Source organism: Corythoichthys intestinalis, chromosome 1 (assembly GCF_030265065.1).
Source record: "Corythoichthys intestinalis isolate RoL2023-P3 chromosome 1, ASM3026506v1, whole genome shotgun sequence".
NCBI classification, from domain to species: domain Eukaryota; kingdom Metazoa; phylum Chordata; class Actinopteri; order Syngnathiformes; family Syngnathidae; genus Corythoichthys; species Corythoichthys intestinalis.
In genome coordinates, this window is record NC_080395.1 from 57539658 (window position 1) to 57565926 (window position 26269).

The 26269-nt window shown below is 39.8% G+C and overlaps 1 protein-coding gene across 1 annotated transcript in view; it reads left to right on the forward strand.

The window, feature by feature from the left end:
• Positions 1 to 25756, forward strand: part of LOC130913858 (leucine-rich repeat-containing protein 4C-like) — a 95856-nt gene extending 70100 nt beyond the window's left edge. Inside the window, exon 2 of the mRNA XM_057832762.1 lies at positions 15783 to 25756. Coding sequence (XP_057688745.1) covers positions 15810 to 17702 — 1893 coding nt within the window. The 5' untranslated portion in view covers positions 15783 to 15809 and the 3' untranslated portion in view covers positions 17703 to 25756. The remainder of the gene's footprint in view (positions 1 to 15782) is intronic.
• The last annotated feature ends 513 nt before the right edge of the window (positions 25757 to 26269 follow it).

Sequence of the window (26269 nt, forward strand, 5' to 3'; positions counted from 1 at the left end):
GAGAGATTCAGAGCCTCACCTGCATATCGAAAAATATATCTATATTTATTAGGGGTGTGACGGTACACATAAGTCACGGTTTAGTACATACCTCGTTGTGGTGGTCAGGCTTTTGCTGCGGGTTCAGTACAACAGGGAAAACAAAAAAGCTTTTTTTCTCATAGCATTTGAAAGTTTGTATACCATATTACTTTTAGAGGTGAAATTTAGACGTTTCAATTGGATTAGTTAATATAAACATACAGTGGGGCAAATAAGTATTTAGTCAACCACCATTTGTGCAAGTTCTCCCACTTGAAAAGATTTGAGAGGCCTGTAATTGTCAACATGGGTAAACCTCAACCATGAGAGACAGAATGTGTGAAAAAAAAACAGAAAATCACATTGTTTGAATTGTAAAGAATTTATTTCCAAATTAGAGTGGAAAATAAGTATTCGGTCACCTACAAACAAGCAAGATTTCTGGCTGTCAAAGAGGTCTAACTTCTTCTAACGAGGTCTAACGAGGCTCCACTTGTTACCTGTATTAATGGCACCTGCTTTTAACTCATTATCGGTATAAAAGACACCTGTTGACAATCTCAGTCAGTCACACTCCAAACTTCACTATGGCCAAGACCAAAGAGCTGTCGAAGGACACCAGAGACAAAATTGTACACCTGCACCAGGCTGGGAAGACTGAATCTGCAATAGGTAAAATGCCTGGTGTAAAGAAATCAACTGTGGAAGCAATTATTAGAAAACAGAAGACATACAAGACCACTTGCCACGTTTACATGGAGCCAAATATTCCAATTACAATCGGAATATTTGTTCAAACCGAATAAATGTGTTGCATATAAACACCTCATTCGGAATGAACAGGCCCAAACCGAATGGAATTTCATTCCGATTCACAGGGGTGGAATATTCCTTTTCCCAAACCGATTAGAAGTAAAATTATATCATGTAAACAGGGAAGCGGAATGGTGTCTGGTTGCGTTCTTTCTGCGCATGCTCCGTACTGACGTGGTGACGTCACTCGGTGACGTAAGTAATGTCACTTGCAACATGGCTTCCAAGCACACGCACAGCGCACCCACACAACTTTTTATCATTCTGAAGTTTTGTTTCCACTCGAAAAGTTAAAACAGCAGCTGATCTGACGATCGAGCTCCATGTTTTGCAACGTGACGCTTTGTTTTGATTAATCTGCGCATGTCAGACGGCAGTTGTCAAACGTCCTTTCGGAATAAAGGCAGTCACATGTAAACGCTGGATCGGAATAGATGAAGTGACATGTAAACAGCTGATGTGAAATTTCCATTCGGAATGATTTGAATCGGTATGAATAAAAGTCAGCATGTAAACGTGGCTACTTTGCACCTATTCTCCCAAACTGAGAGCCACTCAGTCATTAATCTGGTTATTTTTATCTTAAACTGTGTTATTCTGCACAACGTGATTACAGGACTTCCTCAACTAATATCACAGGCGTACATCGTCTTTATACCTCTTCCAAAAAACTGAGCAGCATATTAGAGAAGCACTTTAAGACAGACTTTTCTGACTTACTAGATATTCTTCTTAACACAGTGGCTACATAAAATGTTATCAATATGCTCTTAAACAATTAGCAAGTCGAGATAGAATATGTGTGTATTATTGTTTTAATGTTAGTATGGACATTTCCAGTTATTCAAGCAGATAACAGCGTGTGTTTGAGATAGAAATGTGTGCATTTCTGATATTAAGTAATTTGCATCTTAGGGCAGATGTACCCAAAGAACCCAAGTTACTGGTGCACTTGTGCTGCATTTTTTTTTCTTGTCAAACAGCAGACACCCACACACCAGTCAGATGTTAGAGATTCACGCAGGAAAGTTGAGCTCAATTTCACTAACAGACCATTTGAGTCAGTTTACTCTCCATTATAAACAAACTGAATTTGGAGGAAAAAAATAACGTTAAGACAATACTATGGGTTAGGCTAATGTAAATTTGAAATCTGCCGAGCCTCACCAATTTTAGGTATGTTCTCTATTAGTAAATAACCAATATATTGTTTAGGTCTTGATCGAGCTTGTACAATGTTTGTTTTTGATGAAAAGATATAAAATAAAGCAACCCATTGGCATGGATATGACTGATCAGGGTACAAGGCCAAGTGCCCATTTGACAGCCTCTCGGTCACCAATTTCAAATTTTTAATCTGCTCGTTAGGTCTCCTCATACTTCCTCATACCAAGTGAGGGGCGTGTTGATGGTCCAGTTAGCAAACCAGAGAACATTCGCCATGGACAAGTCTGCTAGTCTTATGCCAGCTCATAAGGGAAATGTAATTAAGCCTGGTTATTATTAATGTTAAAGAATATGTGGCAATCACACTGTGAAGATGCAAATACTAATTCCAAATCGCATACTTGCGCCTATCCACAAAATTTCCATTACCTGGCCTAAAACTCCTCTTCACTTGGCACAGACTACTACTGGTCTAAATTTGGATGGCATACCAAAATAGGGAGCCATCCAGTGAGAGCCTTTTCTTTTCAGACACTTTAGGAGCATAGACAGTTAACACACTTATTTATTTCATTCTAGGAAAAAAGGCATAATAAATCCATTATGAAAGTACTCTGGACAAAGTTACTTTATTGTTGATGTAATATAGTATGATATTTTTGTTTGGTTGCTTTTTTTTTTTTTTTTTTTTTTTGTCTCTTTGACCATAATTCCAGATGGCAGTTTGATGGCTCACAGTTTAGCACCTATTTTAATTTAACTGCCTCTATCAATTGGAGGAAAGAATGAGATCTCGACTTATGATCATTTTCGATAATATCATCATACCATCTGGGATGTATTTTATTCGAATTTTTGTATTTGCCCTACGGAGAGGCAGAGGTTAAACTCAGGTCAGGGCCTCAACTGTAACACCTCATTGGGCATCGTTTACCATGACAAGACATCTGTTCCCTTTTCTCAAACCTAAAACATGCTTGTTCACTTGATGTCATTTATCAGAACGATTGCACAATTCTATCGTATAAATTAGCAGAGGCATTTTTCCCAGACCCCTGTGTTCATGCACTTGATAAACTGTTTGGGATCTATGACATTGGCCCTATTCTGAGTTTAAAGTATGCCATTGTTTCACTGGAAAAAATAAACCTATTACTTGGTACAATTGAGGCCATCGGGCATTCATCATATTGACACTTTAAAGCTAAAGCTCCTGGTCTGGCATATTGCACATAAATACCAAAAGTGTTTCAGTATAACGTGTTGAATATTGCATAAACTGTGTGAAGGGGAAAAAAAAGGAGAAATATATCTGCATCAGTATAGCACACTGTCAAAAATCCCCAAAAGAACTTGTACTGGTAGAGTGTAAATTGTGGGCATAAAATGTACATATTACTAACTACATCACCTAGTTCATACTGTTAGCACAGTTTGCTAGAGACAGAAGTTATAATTCATTAGATGAACATGACTTTACACATTTCCCAAATTAAATTCTAAACAAATCATGCATATATAATGTGCTTCCATAAAAAAAAAAACAATAAAAAAATAAATAAATAAAAAATAAAAAATATATGTGTATATATATATTTTTTTTTTTTTTTTTTTTTTTAACTAAGGAAAAACAAAACTTATAGGTGCAGCATTTCATTAATTTGCTGTATTCTGTCTTGCATTCAAACAACATGCTCTTGCCTAAGATAATCAATGAATACAATTTCTTAGAAACTCCTTCCACTGCTGTGTTTTGGTGGCCAGTACAGTACACACTCGCAAATGGACATCATTGCAGACTAATATGATGCCGTGCAGGTTGACGTGGATGAAACAAAAAACTTTTTCTGTCAAAAACAAAAATGGCAAACTATGTTGAAAACAGATCTCCAACTACACACTAGTCAAACACTAGTCAAATCAATCACTATCAAATCAGGCAGGTTAAGCTGGGTCTCTAGGCTGTCTGTTTAAATTGTTTAAGGTTTTTAGGGTTGCAATTCATAAACATGGCAACTGAGTCTGATTAAATCAAGTAATGTGATAAGTCTATTTTTATATACACTGCTCAAAAAAATAAAGGGAACACTAATGTAACACATTGTAGATATAAATGATTGAAATATTTTTATTAATACTTTGTTCGTTCCATAGTTGAATGTGCTGACAACAAAATCACACAAAAATTATCAATGAAAATGGAGGTCTGGATTTGGAGTTATACTCAAAATGAAAATGGAAAAACACACTACAGGCTGATTCACCTTTCATGTAAACAAGTCAAAATGAGGCACAGTGGTGTGTGTGGCCTCCAAGTGCCTGGATGACCTCCCTTCAACGCCAGGGCATGCTGCTAATGAGATGACGGAGGGTGTCCTTGGGAATCTCCTCCCAGATCTGGACCACGGCATCACTGAGCTCCTGGACAGTCTGTGGAGCAACCTGGCTATACCAGATGGACCTAAACACAATGTCCCAGAAGTGGATTTAGGTCAGGCGAACGTGGGGGCTAGTCAATGTTATCATTTCCTTCTTCCTTCAGGAACTGTTGCATACTACAGCCACATGAAGTTGGGCATTGTCGTGGACCAGGAGGAACCCAGGTCCCTCTGCACAAGCATAGCTTATGACAATGAGTCCAAGGATTTCATCCCGATACCTAATAGCAGTCAGGGTGCCATCATCTAACCTGTAGAGGTCTGTGTGTCCTTCCAAGGATATGCCTCCCCTCACCATCACTGGCCCACCACCATACCAGTCATGCTGACTGATGTTGCAGGCAGCATAACGTTCTCCATGGGATCTCTGCACTCATTCACGTTTGTCGTATATGTGCTCAGGTTTAACCTGCTTTCATCGGTGACGAGCACAGAGCCAGTGGCATAGTTGCAAATCCTGGTGCTCTATGGCAAATGCCTCTTAAGCTCCCTGGTGATTGGCAGTGAGCACAGGGCTCTCTAAAGGATGTCAGGCCCTCAGACTATCCTCATGGAGCCCATTTCTGATTGTTTGGTCAGAAACATTCACACCAGTGGCCTTCTGGAGGTCATTTTGTAGGGCTCTGGCAGTGGTCATCCTATTCCTCCTTGAACAAAGGAGTGGATACTGATCCTGCTGAGGGTTTAGGGATCTTCTACGGCCCTGTCCAGCTCTCCTGGAATAACTACCTGTCTCCTGGAATCTCCTACAGGACGGCAGGTTGGTCCTCAGGCTGTCCAGGAAATCGGTGATATGCTGGTCGAGTTTCGGGTGGAAATCCCTCAGGAGAACATCCGCCACCTCATCAGGAGCATGCCCAGGGGTTGCAGGGAGGTCATCCAAGCATGCAGAGGCCAAACACACTACTAAGCTTTATTTTGACTTGTTTAAAGGACATTGCATCAAAGTTGGATCAGCCTGAAGTGTGTTTTCCACTTTCATTTTGAGTATAAATCTAAATCCGGACCACCATGGGATGATACATTTCATTTTCATGGATAATTTTTGTCTGACTTTGTTGTCAGCACGTTCAACTATGGAAAGAACAAAGTATTTGATAAAAATATTTCATTCATTCAGAACTACAACGTGTTATGTTAGTGCTCCCTTTATTTTTTGAGAAGTATATATTAAAAACCAGATTAATTCAAACAGCTTTCCATTTTGGTAATCAAACACACCCTCTTTTTGGTGGGGGTGAGGGCTATGGGCTGTAACAATAAATATTTTCGCTCAAGATTCAGACCCATTTAATGTAATGATTCTATGATGGGTTAAATAAACAAGGTTAAATTCATTGAGCTTAACGGCAGGTCTCTTAAGTGGTGTCAGCCTAAAAGTTTAGTCAGATTTCATTTGACTTCACTGATTTCACACTGATTTGCAAATGACTCTGACCAAAGGTATTTTCACTAACTACACGGCATATTTAGTTGGTCCTAAATAATTAGTTCTTAAATGCACCTCAAATTCAGCTAATTTACTGAAGAAATCTGTTTTTAAAAAGTACATTCTGGTGAACCTTTGCTTTTATAAACTTTTACACAATTTTTTTTTTGCTTAATATATTGAAATGTGAATGATGTGAATAAGCAAAGAGGTAAACTTTGTAATTGAATGCATCATGGGGATATAACGGGGAGGTTTTGGTCAAAATGGTGTGTGGGTCCCGGTGGGGATGGCGACGGCCCCCTTGCCAGAGCTGCAGGAGTAGGGATGGGTTGCACTGGCTCACCCACCCCAATCGCCCTGGGAGGAGCTGTGGCCCTGGGGCAGAATTTCCACTTGTCTTCAGAGAATGTCGGTGCCAGGATTAGTAATCAGGTTGCATAGAATAGGATGTCAACATATCAACATGTACAGGTAATTGACATATTACTGGGTTCTACACCTCACATTGCTGATTTGTATAGGTTCCACCTCACCTCATCACATCTCTTTTTGACTCACCCCCCCCCCCCCCCCCATTCTCCTTGGCCCCCATATAATGTCCACAGGAAATACAATTAGCTATGGATAACACCACTATATTCATAGGTAGTGTATGCGTTTAATGTATTTCTTGTTGCCGTTTGTTCTCCTTGTCTGTCTCGATCTCTCTTCTATTTTCCTTTCTGTCCCCCCATAACCCCTTCCTGCTTATTGCTTTCTCCTACAAAAATGACAAAAAAGAGAGAGCGAGATAGGTTCGGATAGTTTTAGTCCTTTTTAAACCGGTTCCATGGAGAACAGGGGTATCCAAACTGGTCCTCAAGGGGCACTGTGGGTCCTGGTTTTTGTTTCTACCTATTGAGCACAGACAGTTTAACCATTGAGGTTTCTGCTAAAACAAGCCGCACCGAACTGCAATAAACTGATTACACTTGTGAGGCACCAGATTGGTAAAATGGTGTAGTCCTGTTTTGATGGAATGAAATCCTGCGCCCACTGCTGTCCTATGTGGAATAGTTTGGAGACCACTGATGTAGAAGGAGGAGAAAAGGCAAAAGCCCTTTATTGCTTCTACATAAAGCACACACAAATGGGATGAATCAATCAGTCGATTGATCAATCATTTTTATATCACAAGTACAGCAGTGAAAGAGTGGGGAAAAACACCGATTGGATTTGAATGGGTGGAATTAGGCAGGCTGTATGAGGTGGTTTCAGCGGAAGTCTGTGGCACGTTACGCATTAACAAATGATAAATTATCACTTGGTGGTTAACTAGTTCACTTGCTAACACCCCTTCTTCCACCTGCGTCCCTCTCTTGGCAGACTGGCTTCTCCTAACCACTGTACAATACCAAGGAACAAAGTATAAGGTTCCCGAAGAATTTTAAAGTGGTAATTTAACACAAAGCTTTAGCAAAACTAAAAAGTACCGCTTACTCTCTTTAGCTTAGTATAAATACTTACCAAATGCAAACAGGTCAAATTGAACTGACAAAAGGATTTCTTGAACCTGCTCCCACTTTGATCTAAATTAGCCTTTTTTGTTTTTGGATTTGGTTTGGTTTGGTCTTGAGTTAACAACAAGTTTGTATGGCTTGTTATGCAAACATTCACCTTAGAATGATGTTTGTTCAAATTATATTCAAATCAACAAAATCATTAAGAGTGAAGACATGTCAATAACAATTTTCTACAGCAGTTATAATCCTAGCACAGCATTATCCCAAGCAAAGAGAGTATTTTTAGTATTCTTTTCAACCACTTTTTGCAAAATTACAGTATTGTTGCAGGAAAATGGATAAAAGCTCAGTTAGCATAGTAGTACATCATTGGCAGATGTATAAAGAGATGTAAGAATGGCGTAACCATTCATCATCTTCTTTGTCTTTTGCTTCTATACGTTGGTTTTTGCTTCCTGGGAAAGTTACTCAACTCTGGTGTATCACACATTATAGCATTTTTAGGGGCGTCGCGTCCCATTAGGCAAACCAGGCAATCGCCTAGTGCCCCAAGCCAGCATGGGCCCTCAGAGGGCCAACAGATCTAGCACACGCAGCTTTACTGCACTGTCGCAGCGACAAGTGTAGGGAGTGTTTCAATACCATAGAATCATTTGGCAGATTATCTAACAATTCTGTCATCAATCCCAATCAGCACTAACCATGTCACGTAGACAGGGCCGGCCCAGGCCATTTGGGGGGGCTATAAGCAAAATAATGCCAAGGGGCCCATATTTTTCGCCCACCATTTCGTCACAGTGTACTGCGAAAAAACCCATACAGTACATGCAATCCAACTCATCCTAACACATTTTGTATATTAATCAGATTTTGTTGCATTTCAAACTTCTCACCCCAACTAAGTAGATTCATCATAGGCTGATACATGGCATACTACTTGATAATAATGTCCGATATAAATGAAATGACTATTTCTATGCTCTCCAGTCCAAATGCATATCAGGCCGATAGTTCGTTTTACTACAATCAGCGGAAGCCATACATTTGCCGTTGCCGACACATACCTGTCAACCCGATGCCGTTGGCGATCTTACAAATAGTGACGTATGCCCTTACAAATTGGTGACTAATCTTACGTTGTATATTGCGTGCAATATGAAACAAAAATAAAACTCAATTTTTAAAATAATATGGATTTATTGGTAATATTGGCACATATAACCTGGTGCAATCAAAGAACAATATCTTCGGCTACATCATGATTACTGAAATTTAACAGTGACTTTTGTTATAATTGTATGTAGCACTTTTGGCATTTTCTATCATGTTTTTTTGATGGTGGCACTTCAGCTCGCAATTCAGTTTGATTTGAAGGTAGTTCGTTAGAGTGTCCAATTATAAATTAAAAAGGTCAATTGATAAAATTAACTTACCGATGCAATCTTTGAGCCGGGGAACATTTCTTATGCTAATTCTGAGAAGTGATCAGCAATAGTTGCAGGCAAATTGTGGCATTTTATTCTGGCGACAAATTGCCAGAATAAAATCTCAGCTTTCGTCATTTTTCATTCTGCAGACTTCATCTTTAAGACCAGTGTTGTTAATCTTACTTTTAAAAAGTAATTGATTAGTTACAAATTACTTCTCCCAAAAAGTAACTGAGTTAGTAACTCAGTTACTTGAATGTAAGAGTAATTAGTTACCTGGCAAAGTAACTGGTGTTACCTTTCATATTTTTTTTAATTTAAAAAACAAAAAACAAAAAAAAAAACATTTGCTATGTTTGGAAATCGTTTAATGTTGTGAATCAACCGTTAAAGTTGTTAAAACTGCCACCGTTTTTGCATTAGTTCCCTTCTGTCTACTTTTGACATGTTAAAGTTTTAAAACTGTTTCATCATTTAAAGATAGATTCAAGTCAAGATTTTGCTGATTTAGGAGTATTTTAGATAAAAAGTTACTTACGTTCGCTAGGAAGGTTCACTACAACAGAGCCTTTCTACTGCTTCAAAATGGCGGCTGTTTATCAACGCCGCCGTCTGTCATTTCGCATGTACTTCTATAAGCGTGTGATATCTATGCGTAGATTGTACCCTGTTGGCTACAGCCAGGAAATATTGGAGCCACCTAGCCTAGCATCGCGTTTGCTACAGCGTCACAAGACTCTTCTCTCTCAGTGTCTCTGACTTTTCTCATGTCATTCAACCAACGTAGTAATGCATCGTCTCGTTGCCGAAACAGTGACAAAATCGGAACGGAGAAAAAAAACGTAATGCACGAAAAACGTACAGATTTTGAACGTACAGTGTCCACATTTAAAAATCAGTGCTCACTTGTACAAATTACGCCGAAACTGTACACTTTCACAGGTATGCTGACAGGTGACTTGCTCGACTTTACTTGATTCCCTCCGGGGCCTTCGCCCTGGGATCATGGCAATTACCAATCCGACATATTGACAAGTTCAGCTGACAACAACGTTCAAGTCGGAGTGTCTTGCACAACAACAACATCAACAACATGCTCTATTACCTTGATACAGTTGTTTCTTTTCTTCTCCGATTTTCTTCTTTCGTTTCTCTGCTCCAGAAGGATAAATTCTCTTTGACATATTCGTGGATCTATGTTCCAACCAAGTTTGAGCACCAATCGCAAAGCAGGTTCAACGTCACTCCCAAGGTTGCCAGATTGTAATGACAAGAAAATGGATGTTTGCATAGATAAACGGGGATGCGCGCCACATTATTCACGATGCTCTATTAACAACGTATAAAATGAGGTTGCCAGATTTGGGCCCCCTAGTGGTCAGAGGCTCTAAGCAGCTGGTTAGTCTGCATATAGGCTGGGCCGGCCTTGCACGTAGATTATACATGTTTAGAAAAGTCCAACCAGCTTTTAACACCACGATTGTTGACGCACCAAGTTCTCTCTGGAAAGTTCCTGCTGAGTTGTTTTACTCTGATTTTCACAGCTCACCTCATTATTCGTGTGACTACTTAAAGAAATGGTCTTTTTTCCCCAAAAGTCTATTAATGGGTGTATTGTATTCCTCGTTGAATACTCTATAAGAAAAATATAACATATATGCATCTAAAATAAGCCTAAATGGTAAATGGTGTTATACTTATATAGCGCTTTTCCACCTTTCAAGGCGCTCATCCTAAATGATTTTATTTGCAATTTTAATACTCCTTTTAGCAAGGTTCCTTGGGTATGCGTACGTTTCCATAGCAACTAGTCCTTTTATTGTCCTACGTCACAAGTGCTGCATATTCCGGGAGCGAGAATAGGCATAAGGTGCGCATTTCCAGCAGAGGACGGCCACCTGTTAAAATGTGTGCATCCATGAACGAATGTAAGTACATCCATATGAGTCAGTGTAAAGTGCTTAGTTTTCGCCACTTTTATGGCCAAGATGACCACAGGTGCATGCAGCGCACACTCGCACCCTCCCCACCTTTGTGTTCATTATACTGCGCGAGTATGTACGTGTGTCACGTGACTCAGAAGGGCCCCATGTTTCTTGTTGCCTGGGGCCAACGGGGACCGTTGCTATGCCTCCGAGCATTATACATAGGTTACTAATCAAATTCAAATCAAATTTATTTATATAGCCCTTTACAAAAACCGAAAGGCACCAAAGTGCTTTACAACAAAGCATGGCTGAAGATAAATAAAAGGCAGGAAAATATTATACAATGACATTAAAAAAAAACAAAAACAAACAAAGACAGTGCATCGCTATAAAAGTACAACAAATAAAAACAATAAAACCGATAAAATTCCCCAAAATTAAAAACCCTTAAGCAAATGACTTAAAAAGACCTAGATCGTACTGGTGCGGATTTCAGGTGGAAGACTGCTCCACAGCCTAGGGGCAGCACCCGCAAAAGATCGAAGATTCCTGCCAGAGTTACGGGAGGTTAAAATTTCCAAAAAATAAGATGGAGCCTGGCCATTAATAGAATTGAAAACAAACAGTAAAAGCTTGAAATCAATTCTCAAATGGACTGGAAGCCAGTGGAGTGATGATCGCACGGAGGTAATGTGCTCACGTCTAGGTGTACCTGTTAAAAATCGAGCAGCAGCATTTTGAACAAGTTGCATTGAAGATTATACGTTGAGCTTATAAAAGCGTTAATTGCTTTTTCAAGGTCATGACGACTAAGAAAAGGCTTCACTTTGGCTAAGAGACGGAGCTGGAAAACACTTGCTCTTACAACAGAACTAATCTGTGTTTCAAAGTCAATCCTGCTATCGAATATCACTCCGAGATTTTTAACGTGTGTCTTAAAAATGTCAGCCAGAGCGACAGAGTTGGGCTCAAGGGCATTCATCACAGAAGGTGTGCCAAAAGTAATAAATTCAGTTTTGCTCTCGTTAAGATGTAAGACGTTTTGTGCAAGTCACTGCTTCACATCAAATATGCACTCCATCAATTTAGCGAGAGCAGTTTGTTTGTTGGGTCTCAAGGGCAGATAAAACTGCAGGTCATCAGCATAAAAATGAAAAATGATATTAATGTTTTTTTATAACTGATCCTAAAGGAAGGAGATAAAGCGCAAAAAGAACAGGCCCTAATATAGAGCCTTGTGGTACCCCACAAGACAGAGAAGTTTGTGAGGAAGAAAATTCCCCAATCATTACAAATAATGTTCTATGTTTCAGATACAATTTAAACCATTTTAGAATATCACCACGGATACCTAGAGCATGTTCTAAACGAGATACAAGGACTGTATGGTCGACTGTATCGAATGCTGCTGTGAGGTCTAGTAAAACAAGGATAGATGGGTTTCCATTGTCCACAGAAAGGGCAATGTCGTTATTTACTTTTAACAGTGCCGACTCAGTGCTGTGTCTGGACCTGAAGCCTGATTGGTTGGAGGTTACTAATGTGAATTTATTTCCAGTTAGGAGAAAACAATACATTACCACAGCACATAAACTATGAAGTGTAAAAACATTTCCTGGTGCCTAATTATTAATTCTCCCTTCATTCTTTAGATTTTTGTCAACCGTGAATAGGGTAATTATCACAACAACACTTTTATATTAGAATTATTCTGATCTATAAATCTTAGTAACATCCAGCCAAATGCTAAGGTACACTGCATACAAACTAAAGAGTAAATGCCTGGATTTAATTGAAATGTATGCGAACTGATTTCAGAAGTTCATTATGGACTATCATGAATATTGCGAGGATACAGGATTAAAACAATGTCATTATTGTATTCCCATGAATGAAAATTGATTGTTCTCTTAAAAAATGTTAAGCTTTTGGTTTGTTTACTGTTTTGGTTTCTTGAAGTTTGTGCCCTGGAGTGTCTTGTCCGTGTCATTGCCCATTGATTTCACCTGTTCTGCCTGCTGCTTGTGTGTCAACCAATCGGCTGTATCTCGTGTCACCCACCTGTCCCTCCTTGTCTCGTTACCCCATTTCTGTATTTAATATCCCTCTGTGCAGTGCGTTTTTTGTTGTTTTTTTTTACGTCTTTTCCCTCAATGTCCAAGACCGTGCCTTCTGTCTTCCTGTGCCCTCGTCCTGCCTAGTTTCTCATTCTTATAGTAAGTTGCTTTAGAGCAATGGCGGATGCTAGTCTTTCAATAAGGAGAAGAACCTCGAAGTGTGTCCGTCTGTGAGGGCTTTGTGATGGTGAAGGAGCTCAGCGGCAGACCCTGCTCGGTAGGGAAAGAAACTAGAGTGACAGAAAGCAAGTCTCCAAACTCAAGCGGCTACAATTTATATATATTTAAAAAAAACAACAACAACAATTATAAAAAATATCAGAAATAGGAGTTAAATTTATTTTGCTAGTTTTTTTTAACAAAGAAAGTGTCACTAAGATTGACTAACAATGTCTCTGGTGTTCTGCAATTTCTTGCTACGCGGTGAGACATGCTACACAATGCTCAGTGCGCTTGCCCAAGCATCCGTACGGATGGATGCGCACTTCGTTTAAAAGAGGCTAGCCCTATTTATGTTTTTGTTGAGTTTTTTTTTTATTACCTTTTCATTGCCTCAAAAAATACTTATTACATGTATTTCCTTCTTCTTGTGGTAGCTTTAAAGCAATGTTGATCTGTTGACCACATTAGTCACATAGCGTATTTAAACTGTCTTTATTTTATTTAACTACATTTAAGTATTTTATTAAGGCATGATTTACCACGTTCTGCCTATGCATCCAAACCAAACAAGTTGAAAGCGCATGGTAGTACTTTGGGTGTCAAATTAGCCTGTTTTATGAGTTTTGCCAATGTAGGACACGTTGGCAGACACCGGTTATACTCAGAATATTGAATTGAAAAATGCCTCCCATGGATATTATTACGACAGGATCATGTATTCGCTCATTTCGTTGTCAATCAAAAATGGATTCAGCCTCAGACAGCTCATCCAATTGTCATGCAGAGAAGCAGAGAGCTTCTGGGCCAGCCAATCCCTGTCCACTGCACATAGACCCCAAGAGACGCACAGCGTCCAATGGGCAGGATAAACCGAGCATTTAGCCAATTACTCGTCTCGTTTCGCTGTAGTGGAACAATGCACTCTCAACTCTGGAGAAGCACAGCCTCCACAACATTTAAAGGAGTGTGAAGCTGCGCGAATAAATGAAAAGCATTCCGCATCGTAAACAGTGATAAGAAGCTAATTCTGACAAAATGTGAGTATGTTGTAGCGCATATTTAGTCAATGACATGTACAAAAAACGGTATTCATGTGATTACTTATTTTTTGACATTTTGGCGGTCTTAAAACAATCGCCACTGCTTTAGACGCAGTCTTTTGTTCACCACCCGCTTGCACTTTGCTTTTCTGGACTTTTGTTTGTTTAAACCTTTTCCAACACCCGTCTGCCTTGCCTTAGTTTTCCTGCGTTTGGGTCCATCTCTTATTAGTTCATTGCATGCTCGCACCACAATCCCTGTCAAAAAATAATACACATTATACATATGAAAAAGGTGTATAAACTGTATGCTACCTGGTAACAAAGTACAATAATGACTCAATTCACTTTTGTCGTTAACATTGCAGCAAAATGGAACCGAAGACATTTTGTTCTGCAAATCATTCCCGCTGTGTGTTTACTACATTCACCATTTGTTGAATTTAGATGGTAGTGCAGGCTGTTTGTGATTCCAGGCAGATAAAATGAGACTTTGCCAGTGGGAGGCCTTATTCCATCTCGTTCTCCAATAGAGGCTTGTCCCCCTGCAACCTTCAAAAGCTGTGGTAGAACGACAGCCTGGCTGAGAAGGAAGCTAGCCACACGTGCACTCTCTTATATTGATTAATCCAGTCAGTCTTACAAGGGAACAATTCCACGTGAGTTCCCAATTTTTCCAGTTCAAAAAAAAATCTGTCATGCATAGAGTAGGTCTTGCCTAAGATTTGGCAAAATGAGGTTATCAACAGTCAAGTGGGATTTGAAGTTATAAAGATATAATGGCAAAACTAAAAGCAGGAACTTGTTTATACTCATGTAGATTTTTCATAGGCCAGAGCATAATATTGGTTAACAACACATAATTAATTCTGAATGAACTAGGCGCAGGCTGAGCCCTGAAAGCAAACAAATTCCTAAACAAATACATCCTTGATTGATTAATCCAATGTCAAGTAATATTATTCTGTGAGGAAGAGGGAGAACCCAAAATTCACTCTTTGGTTGTTGGTGTCATGATGAATCGGACTGTAATTAAATGTAAATAGGGTATTGCTCATGCGATGCCAAATGCCAGACAAATGCCAGGAAGCTCGCAGATCTTATCATACAATAAATGTGTTAAAGAGTGCTTTTTCTTCTTGAATGATAAGGGACAAAATGAAGCCAATTTTAATAAAACAATCAAACATTGTGGTATGATTGATGTTTTGCACTTATAATTAAATTTAATGTTATATTGAAATCTTAAGAGAGAATTATCCATCATTATGATACAACGTAGTGCATTGCAAACCTAAAACTAAGCATTATTAGTTTTGCACTGTCATTAAATATGCAGCTCCTTTATTGGATCTTTAAGAGTATTTAAGAGTGTCCATCGAAGTTATTATTAGGTTTTTTTTTTTTTTTAATTCCATAATTAACTGATAATTTTCTGAATCTATGTTTATGACACTTTGGGGAATGGCATTGTCATTATGTAGAATAGAACACAATCATGAGTCATGCTAGTTGGTGCAAAAAAAAAGAAGTGTTTTACTTAAACAGGTGCAACATGCACATTGTCCTGTATTCTAAATAAAAGGGAAATGAAGTTCTATTTGCCATTTATGTGTTCACAGTCTTCCACATGAGCGCAAAGCCAAATTGCAGCGCAACTTTGTATTGCTTCCAAATTGATGCTGATTTGTGCTTGTCAGTAAGTATTTTTTTCCTTTTCTTTTGTGTGTTGCAGAGAACGCAATCAGCAGATGAACTATGAATGCTGAACAAAATGATCTCCTCCCTCCAGCGCCAGACAATGAGAAGTCGTAGGCTAAAGGGGGCGCTGTCCAACCCCCTCTTTGTGCTGCTCTTGGCCCTTCAAATTTTGGTGGTCGCCGGGCTAGTTCGTGCACAGACGTGTCCTTCTGTATGCTCGTGCAGTAACCAGTTCAGCAAGGTCATATGCACCCGTCGCAGTTTACGAGATGTGCCAGATGGTATATCAACCAACACCCGTTACTTAAACCTCCAGGACAACCTAATACAGGTGATCAAGGTGGACAGTTTCAAACATCTGCGGCATCTGGAAATTCTCCAGCTGAGCAAGAATCACATCCGCAGCATTGAAATAGGCGCCTTCAATGGACTCGCAAGTCTGAACACTTTAGAGCTCTTTGATAATCGACTCACGACAATCCCTAATGGAGCATTCGAGTATTTGTCCAAGTTAAAGGAATTATGGCTTCGGAATAACCCCATTGAAAGTATACCATCCTATGCCTTCAACCGAGTCCCGTCGCTTCGAAGGTTAGACCTAGGTGAGCTTAAGCGGCTCTCCTACATTTCAGATGGCGCGTTCAAGGACTTGAGCAATCTGCGCTATTTGAATTTGGGAATGTGCAACCTCAAGGAGATCCCGAACATCTTACCACTGGTTAGATTAGAAGAGTTGGAAATGTCTGGAAATCAGCTGTCCGTTGTCAAGCCGAGCTCATTTACAGGATTAGTCAACCTCCAGAAGCTATGGATGATGCATGCCCAAATCCAAGCAATTGAGAGGAATTCCTTTGATGACTTGCAGTCGCTAGTGGAGCTTAACCTTGCTCACAACAACCTTACCTTTCTTCCGCATGACCTTTTCACACCACTGCATCGTATGGAACGGGTCCACCTTCATCACAACCCTTGGAATTGCAACTGTGATATCTTGTGGCTCAGTTGGTGGCTGAAAGAGTCTGTACCCGCGAATACAAGTTGCTGTGCCCGCTGCCATACTCCGACACTCTTCAAAGGTCGCTACATTGGAGAATTGGACCACAGCTACTTCCAGTGTGATGTTCCTGTCATTGTGGAGCCACCCTCTGACTTAAATGTGACAGAAGGCATGGGTGCAGAGCTGAAATGTCGTACCAGCTCCTTGACATCTATCAGCTGGCTCACACCAAATGGCTCACTGGTGACACACGGGGCTTATAAGGTGAGGCTGGCTGTACTCAATGATGGGACACTTAACTTTACCAGCGTCACGATGCAAGACACTGGAACGTATACCTGTATGGTCAGCAACACAGCGGGCAACATCTCCGCCTCAGCAGTGCTCAATGTCACGTCTGTGGAAAACAGTGGCGTGACCTATTTTACAACAGTCACGGTGGAGACCATCGAGAGCCCAAGTGATGACAGCCACACTCCGCTCCCCCCATTTGGTTGGGTGTCATCCTCGACGACAAAAACAACTCCCGTTTCAACGAGGACCACAGAGAGGACTTTTACAATTCCAGTTCTGGATCTGGATGGAGAAGGAGCCCTCAATGGTCTGGATGAGGTGATGAAAACCACCAAGATTATCATTGGCTGCTTTGTGGCCATTACACTCATGGCTGCGGTTCTACTTGTTATTTTCTACAAAATGAGGAAGCAACATAACCAGCAGGATCCTGATGGTCCAGCTTCCTCTATGGAAGTCATTACCGTTGAAGAAGAGCTCGCAGGTGTTGCCGCTATTGACAGACACCTATCGCTGCCCCCACTGGAGCACTACAACCACTACAACACCTACAAGAGCTCTTATCACCCTTCTATGCTCAGTACCATACACAGCTCTACTACACAGGAACATTTACTGATTCAAGCCTGCTCAAAAGACAATGTACAAGAGACCCAAATCTGAGCCTGCATTTCACATAATATTCAACATGAGCGGTTTTAGGAATACAACAGACACCACAAAGAAGATACAATACTGCAATATGACATCAACACAGTTAATGTCGACAACAGTGCTAAATCAACATTTGGCAAGGGACCACAAATGATACTTTATTAAGTGTCTTTACAAAAACAAAGATTATTTATTTAAAAGGTATGTCCAGTGACTAAATGACAAAAACTAATTGTAATAGCTTTTTAGCTTGTTTTCCATTCTCTTTTTTTCTTGCTCGCTCCCTCTGTAATATTGCACAAGGAAAAGAATGGTTTGCTACATGTGAATACGGAATATAGATCTTACACGGTCATTTAATTTTATATTTGGTCTCAGCTGTTATCTTTTTATGAGGGGCATTGTTTTAGTGTTCATAATCATTAATTTGCTTGTTCAGTATACAATACGTGTCCACATTGAGGCAGCTGTCTATAACATTCCTAGTATAAGATGAGTTAATTTTCATAATCAGGCTGTTCTAGCTGTCATTCAAGAGAATCTTTTGATGGAAAAGCTCTTGATGATATCAGATGGAAGCCTGCGCGTCTGAGAACGAAAGCAGTCAAATTAGTATGTGCATTCCCCCCGTGGCTTCTTAAAGAGCCATATATCAGTCTTTGTAAGTAAGAAGAGTAACTCCTCCATCCACCCATTTTTTTCACACTTCAAATCTTAACTATTTTTTCACATTCGTTTCTCATGTCTATCAAGATGTCTACCCTCTCCATCCCCATCCCTATTTCTCAGTGTCCTCATACTTGTCCTTCTTTGATTGTCTCTGCTGCTTAATTCAGGGACATTCCCCACCCCTTGCCATGTCTCATTTGTCTCGCTTTAGCCGTCGGCATGTGCCGCACGACGGCAGAATATTGCTTGAGAAAATGAAGGGGAGCATAAGGCTGCCGTCAGTACCCTCCCTTTTAACCCAGTTATGATGTATGTCCATGCAGTGTCGCGTTACCTCGCCATCACCCTGGGGTCACACGAGCTCATGTGCTGATAGTCCATCTGTTGGTACAGATAAAGAGGCAAATGAGGCAGCTTTGTAATGTAGTGTGACCCTGTCGGACCAATGCAGACAGGGCTAACAGACTCAGCGAAGCAGCAAGGGACCTGGCACAAAAAAAGGGGAGATGGGTTACGTCTCATTAAACTGCATCAGCAGATCATTTGCAGACCAATACTGGAAAACTGATAACCAAACAGACTTTTTCACCATCCTTATGCCGATTATCAGGGGTCAAAGACTTTGATATGGAAGCAAACCCGACTCTGTGTCATTGTTTTTCTTGGGGTGCGGTGAGGCATCCACTTTGATGCTGCATCATTTATAGTCCATCAGAACATTGCCTCTGTAGTCTGGTTGCCTTTTTTTTCTTTCAGAAAGGTAAAAAAGGATATAAGTAGGTGTGTGGAGAGAGGATAGATCCACAACAGTCATGAGGGGTCTTCAAACAGATATACGAAAGATATGAAGGGAGAGGAATAAAAAATAGATAAGGCTTAAGGAGGCAAAACTAGCCATCAGACAGTCACCATGGAAACGGTGACCTTGTGCAGAAAGTAAGATGTAGTAGATATGCCTTTCACTCGTCTGTGCTGGTCGTCTGTTCAACAAGCTTATTATGATTTCCCAGTGAAGATTGCACAGATGTCAGTGATTTTTTTTCTTAAGCTGAAGTAATGTAATGGTCATTTACAGATGGAATAATAGAATTCGGGCAACATATGACATCATCATTGCAGAGCACCCTGCAGCCTCATGTTTTAAATGAAATAAATTGCTCCATGATTTCAAAATGTGCCCACTTTATATTTCCAATGCGCCATCCTTCATTTATTTCAAATTCAGCAAGGACTACAAATATAGCTTATAGGTGGAATATAATAAAGGCTCATCACTCACAAACTCATCTGCGTCTGATCAGTTAGTCACCCCCGCTTTTTTATCATTAGTTCCCAATAACACATTTGATGGAAGCAAAATATACATTAGGAGACCAATGTGTGGGTGCAGGCTGGAGAAATGGATTAGAAATGTCTGCCTTTCTGCCAGTGTTATGAATGATGTGGCCATCAATAATAACATTAACTGTGTGAACCATTCTTTTCCTTTTCCACTGTTTTCTGTTTCGGTGCTCAGTTTCTTTTTACCGCTTTTGGTGACTTATTGATTCGTGGTTAATGCTGGCTATAATTAAAAAAAAAAAAAAAAGTTGGGTTTTTACATAAGAATATATTTGAAAATGAGGGTTGAGGTTTTTTGTTTTTATTTCCAGATGAAATGGAATTTCTTCGTGTATTGGTAGTAGTATGTACATGAGCAAACTGTCCCAATGTGTGACGATGTTTAGGGACAAAAGTCAAACTGATCTGTAGATTGTTGGAAATGAAATACCAGCAGAGTGAGCTTGATTTTGTGCAAAGCCCAAGCCAAGGTGATACAATTGTTATGAGTTATTCTGCCAACTGTGTATGTATGGGGAGGGTTACTGTATGTAGGAATATTCTCTCTCATTTTTTGAGAGGACCATCAAATGGTAACATTTCTACAAAAAAATATTTTCAAAAACATATTGCAAAAAAAAATTATTAAGCTCATAATTTTACATGTGCTTCAATTGTTTAAAAAATGCAGAAGAAAAACAAGAAAAAAAAAACAGCAAGAGACTGTGCTTGTAATGAGTTCAGTTAATTTCTCTGCGGATGAAGTTCACTAATTGATACCTGAGATTGTAGTTCATACTGTAAATGAATATGAATAAAATGCATTTTTCCCAATAGCTTTCACTGAGCATTTCATGATGTTGTCAGTATTTTGTTCTGTTTATTCCATTTTCCAAGGAACACATGGGTATAAATACTTTAAGCATGCAGACTCCATAATTTAAAGGAATACACTTTGAAGAGACGTACCATATCTTTTGTAATTATATCAAGTCGATCATTCTTGGCGAGGCATAGATAGTTTTTTTTTTTTACTGTGACATATTGGTAGGCATTCTTTTATTTTCTATGAATCTTTATTTCTTTGTTTAAGTCTATCTTGCACATTGCAGTTGGATGCAGAACAGAAATCAGGGTTCAGAATTTGCTGTAAATAACCTTGAAGACCATTTATAGATTAAATATTTATACAGCTAGCGTTTTTAATGCACTTGAAGGACACTTTTTTACAATTATGTGAACAAGAGTGGAAACTACCAAGAAAGAAGCCAAGCACCAAGGTTAGTGAGTGTCGGTTCATATTGGCGAAATGACCAACTATGGTTAACTTAAGAAGATGGTTGTTTTAAAATCATGGCCTGTTTTACACTGACACATCATCTCACTCAAGATTTTAATTGCCGGTATTATGGGACCTAAACCTCAGCAGATTAGAACTTAATCAATTAACAAAATATGCAGCTCCGTTTGGAATATTAAGCCTTAAAATAAGCTTAACAAATGGTATTTAAGCATCCTATCAGATGGCTCTGATGTCATCAGTACGCTGGAACAGTGCCTACAAGGGGGATAACTATAATTATACGCTGATCTATTTTCATGCGTTATAGAGTAGTTCTCTTTTCATTTCTGATATTGTCATCCCTCATCATACACACAATTTTCATTTCAACTGCTATTCTTTGTTTCAGCGGTTCTTATAATGTTTTCTCTGATATGGTGCCATTTCAATCATCTCACTGATGGATTCAGCCTGCATAAATACTGACTTAGCTTCGAACAGGTTCCAAAGGATGCCATTATATAGTATATTTAACTGAGCTGTACCATATTAAAATAGCTGAAGTAATGCAGCAAAACAGAAAACAAAAATAAGAAAAATAATTGAGCTTCGTTAACTAATGCCAGCGTTCCCTTTAAGAAAATCTCTGGTCAAGGGAGTTTCGTTCTAAGAGGAGCTTGCCAGGTTGAATGGATCATCGGCAAGCTGTGAAGCAGATGGTTTGCCACGTGACAGTTGTTGTCCATAATCAAGGTTTTAATAACACCTGTTACACATGAAAGGTGGATAGAGAGATTGGCACATGTTCAAGCTAGAAATGTGGCAAGGAATTATAAAATATCAAACCTTGGGGTAATGATCCAAATTTTCTAAGAAGGTTTCAACCATACCAAATGGAAGCATGGGAGCCTTTTTTCCTTGTCATGAGAAGCTGCTCAGTGCAACAGATAGCGTGCACATTAAATGGCAGCGCAGAGGAAATGAATGACAACTAGACCATCATGCTTTATGTCTCATCCTGGCAAGTCCTTTTTGCTTCAAGTCTTTATTAAAATAAAACTTCAATTTGTGGCCAGAGAGGATTTTATAAATGATAGTTTTGATAATCCATTGGACCCACACTGGATATGCACCGTACCCGACCGTGAGTGACAAAATCTGTGACCATTAAACACCTGTTATTGCTTCAAAGAACGTCCCCGTGCCCAATTACTTAAGAAGGGAGTAAATCATGAGCAAAATTCTTCCTTTTGATTCCCAAACACATGAAAACAAGAACAATTAAAAAATACTTGTAAAGTAATGAGGGAAACAAATCTGTAGATAGGCAAATTACTCCTGAACCTCAAATATGTGGCATTCAAATACTAAATTTAAAAAAAATAAGTGGTTGATTTCGGGAGTAACTGTAATGTTGATTTAATTATTCACAATCTTATTTTTTTCTTGTGGTGCATCAGTAGTTCTTATTTTTTCTGTTACATCCCCAAGAAAAGGAAACCAACCGCCCCCCCCAAAAAAAAACCAAAAAAAAAAAAAATCAAGTCAACCATGTTTCTCAGGGTCTCTTTGCACTTTTCCAATTTAAAAAAACAAAAAAAAGGCATTATTTCTCATGATGTGTTTACAAGACTTGCCCTAACTAAAATGTACTTGGGCTGCATTTCAATCGTGGTTTAAATGAGCCCTCGCTCACTTGCCCTAGCCACCGCCCCCCGGGGGAATCTCCGCCGCCATCGTTAGGGCCGTTCCAATTCCCAAAACAGCGAAGTGAACTTGGTGAGATGAACCCTCAGAGGGCTCAGTGATTGAGTGAAAAACGATGGTCACTCCGGAGCTTCCTGTCTCCCACAATGAATTGCAATGGTGGATGGAAAATATGTCCATGCGGTGGTGATAATGAACCTCAAACACCGTTGGCTGCTGTATATATACCACCAAAGAAGAAGAAAATGAATTAAATGCTGCCAGCACTGTATTTTAATGTTATACCAAACTGCCTTTCGAATTGTAAAATTCATCATTGTTGTTAAAAAATAAAAGAATTAGACTGTATGTGGCAGTTATAGCAGAACGTATGGAATCACAATAGTGCCAAAATTAAAAAAAAAAAAAAAAAAAAAAAAAAACATGAATAAGTAAATATAAAGAGAAATAAATGAATAAATAATAATACAGTAACATTTTTATTGACTTTCACTTTTGCCATAAAAAAGGGGAAAAAAAGATTTATTTTTTAATGATGTTGCTATTTCGCTTATCTTTTCTATTTTGCTTTTAACGAGAGGAATGGTCTGCCAATCAAATGGCATTGGGAGGGACTGAAACTAAACTTCAAATAGGTCAAATGCATTTAGACAACAATTTTGTCTACAAATTATACCGTATCGACAAATAAATAAAGAATTACCCAAATGAAATTTGATACAAAACAAATAATTTAATAATTCCCAGGTACCGACGTATTGCCATCAAGCGCGGAATACGTCTCCGGCTTTTTGACATGAGTCGCCGCGCATTTTGTGCGATGTTGAATAATGGTGCCACCAGGGGGTGGCCACGCCTGGCCACGGGTCCCCCCCATGAATTTGTTGGCCACCCCAAGTGCCAGTATAATGTTAGATTGTAGTAGCTGCGGAACTCAAAATGTTGACTGGAAAATTATGAGCTATGCACATTAACACAATTTAATAGTGTACAAAATACAATATAACACAATCAACAAAAGTATATCAGTAGGTGTGTCCTTAAGTCAATCTGACAGTTTTCTACTGGCCTGTTTATCACTACAACATAGTAAAACCCTGAAATTAAGGCTTTTATTTTTTTGGCGTGCCACCTCAAGGTTTTAAGTGGCCCCATATGGCCACCCCTATGAAGAATTTCTGGAGGCGCCACTGATTTGGAATTGGCAGTATAGCGCTACTCCAAAACCTTGTGGTTGTTTCATGATTTTCTTGCCTGTGAGTGAACGAGGGCAGTTGTGTTCCATTTACGTCTTTCACTCCCCCTCCGCCCACTTTCCCTACGCCCTCTAAGTGGCCTCCGTGTGACGTCATAGCAAGTGCTTAGGGCAAGCTTAGGGCAACTCAAACCGTGATTGGAACGCAGCATTGGTCTTTGTAAAACATCCATCCATCCATCCATCCATCATTAATCTGGGGTCGGGTCGCGGGGACAGCAACTTTAGCAAGGAAGCCCATACTTCCCTCTCCCCTGCCACTTCAATCAGCTCCTCCGGCTGCAGTCCAAGAAGTTCCCAAGCCAGCCGTGAGACATTGTCTCTCCAGCGTGTCCTGGTCGTCGCCAGGGCCTCTCTCGGTGGGACACCACCTCTCCTGGGAAGTGTCCAGGAGGCATCCAGACTAGATGCCCGAGCCACCTCAGCTGGGTCCTCTCAACGTGGAGGAGTAGCAACCTTGAGTCCCACCCGGATGACCGAGCTTCTCACCCTTTCTCTAAGGTAGAGCCCGGACATCCTGTGGAGGAAACTCATTTAGGCCGCTTTTATCCGGGCCACACGCTCGTGACCACAGGTAACGATAGAAACGTAGATCGACTGATAAATCGATAGCTTCGCCTTTAGGCTCAGCTCCTTCTTCACCATAATGGACCGGGACATAGTCCGCATCATTGCAAACGCTGCACTGATCTCACACTCCCTGCTACCCACTAGGGATAGGAATCAAAATCCGATTCCAATTCGGAACCGGTTCCGAGTGTTTCAAGGCCTCGACATCACAATGAAAAAGCTTTAACGATCCCTTTAACGATTCCTAAAGACGCGTATTGCGTCGTGACGTGTCTTGTTTTCCAGACGCATCAAACTAGCATGGCGCCAAGAACAACTCGCTCCAAAGTTTGACTACACTTCACCATGAAAGAGTGTGAAAATGAAAGGTTACGACGGGTAAGCACGAGCATTGCAGCCATAAACATAACAATGACAGCACGTAGGTTCAAACGCTCGAAAGTGTGTCTTCACTTCACGAGGAAAAATTACAACAAAGCGACTTGCAGTCATTGCAAGGTGGAGATAACTGCATCGGGAGGGAATACGACTGGGCTGTCCTCACAGAGAGGCTAAGGCTCAGTCCTGGCTATACAGCTAGCTAAACTCCCAAATGACGATGCAGAAGACGTTGGTATAATTTGCTGACTTTATTCAACCATCACTTGAAGAGTGAAACTAAGAATAGAAACGAAACAAATCAATTTCATCCCCAATAACAAACAGGTTTGCATCAACGTAAATCAGCGATGATTAGCTGCTAATAAAAGTAATAACAAATGGTTAGCATTCGTTCGCTAGCATTAGCACATCGTTCAAACCACTACACAACTGGATTTAAGTGTCCGATTGTGAGTGGAAACAGAACAACAACAACACAAAAGATGATACATACAGGCATTGCCTCTGTAGATATTAACATTAACAAAGAACGTAGGCTCGTAGAAGTGTTTCCCTCTCTCACTAACTCGCTCACTCGCTTGGATGCGGCATTTCTTCTTCGGGTGTAAGCGCGCTCTTCTTCACGTGAGCGCGTTCTTCTTCGCGTGAGGAAGCGCAAGGGCGCCCCCACTTGAGCGTGTAAGCGCCACAAAAACTAAAAGGCATGCATTTCAATGTAATGGTAAATAATACACGTTAACTCAGCAGTCCCCAAACTGCAGCCCGCGGCCCAAATACGGCCCGCCTCCACATTTGGTCCGGCCATTTTGAATTTTTTTTTTTTTTCTCAATCGTGTTATTTATTTCCTGGCCTTTTCCTTGAAGAATTCAGAGAGGGTTATTTGGTTATTATCTATTTAATTAATAGTGTTTTTATTATTAATTATTATTATTATTATTATATTATATTATTATTATTATTTTATTTACTTTCATTCCGTGAAGAATCCAGAAAGGGTTATTTGATTGTGGCTTTCTGAAAAACAAAATTTTTTTACATTTATGCACTTCTGCAATCGTCACACTTTTTCTGTTACAAACTGACCCCGGCCCTTCATCAGAGAAGGGAAAAGTTATGTGGCCCTCACAGGAAAAAGTTTGGGGACCCCTGCTTTAACACATATTGCCAAAGGCAGAACAACAACCTATCTGCCAATATATAACAATATTTTTTATTTCTATTAGATAAATGTTTCAGTAAAATGTTACACATTCAACTTATTGCCACAGTTAACATTGAGGCTTTGGGCCTCTTTTGATCTCGTTGTGAGTTTGTAAGGTTGTGACTTCTGATTAAACAAACTCGATGCCAATCAAAACGTTTGTTCTTCTTTTTCCCCAAATTAGAATCGA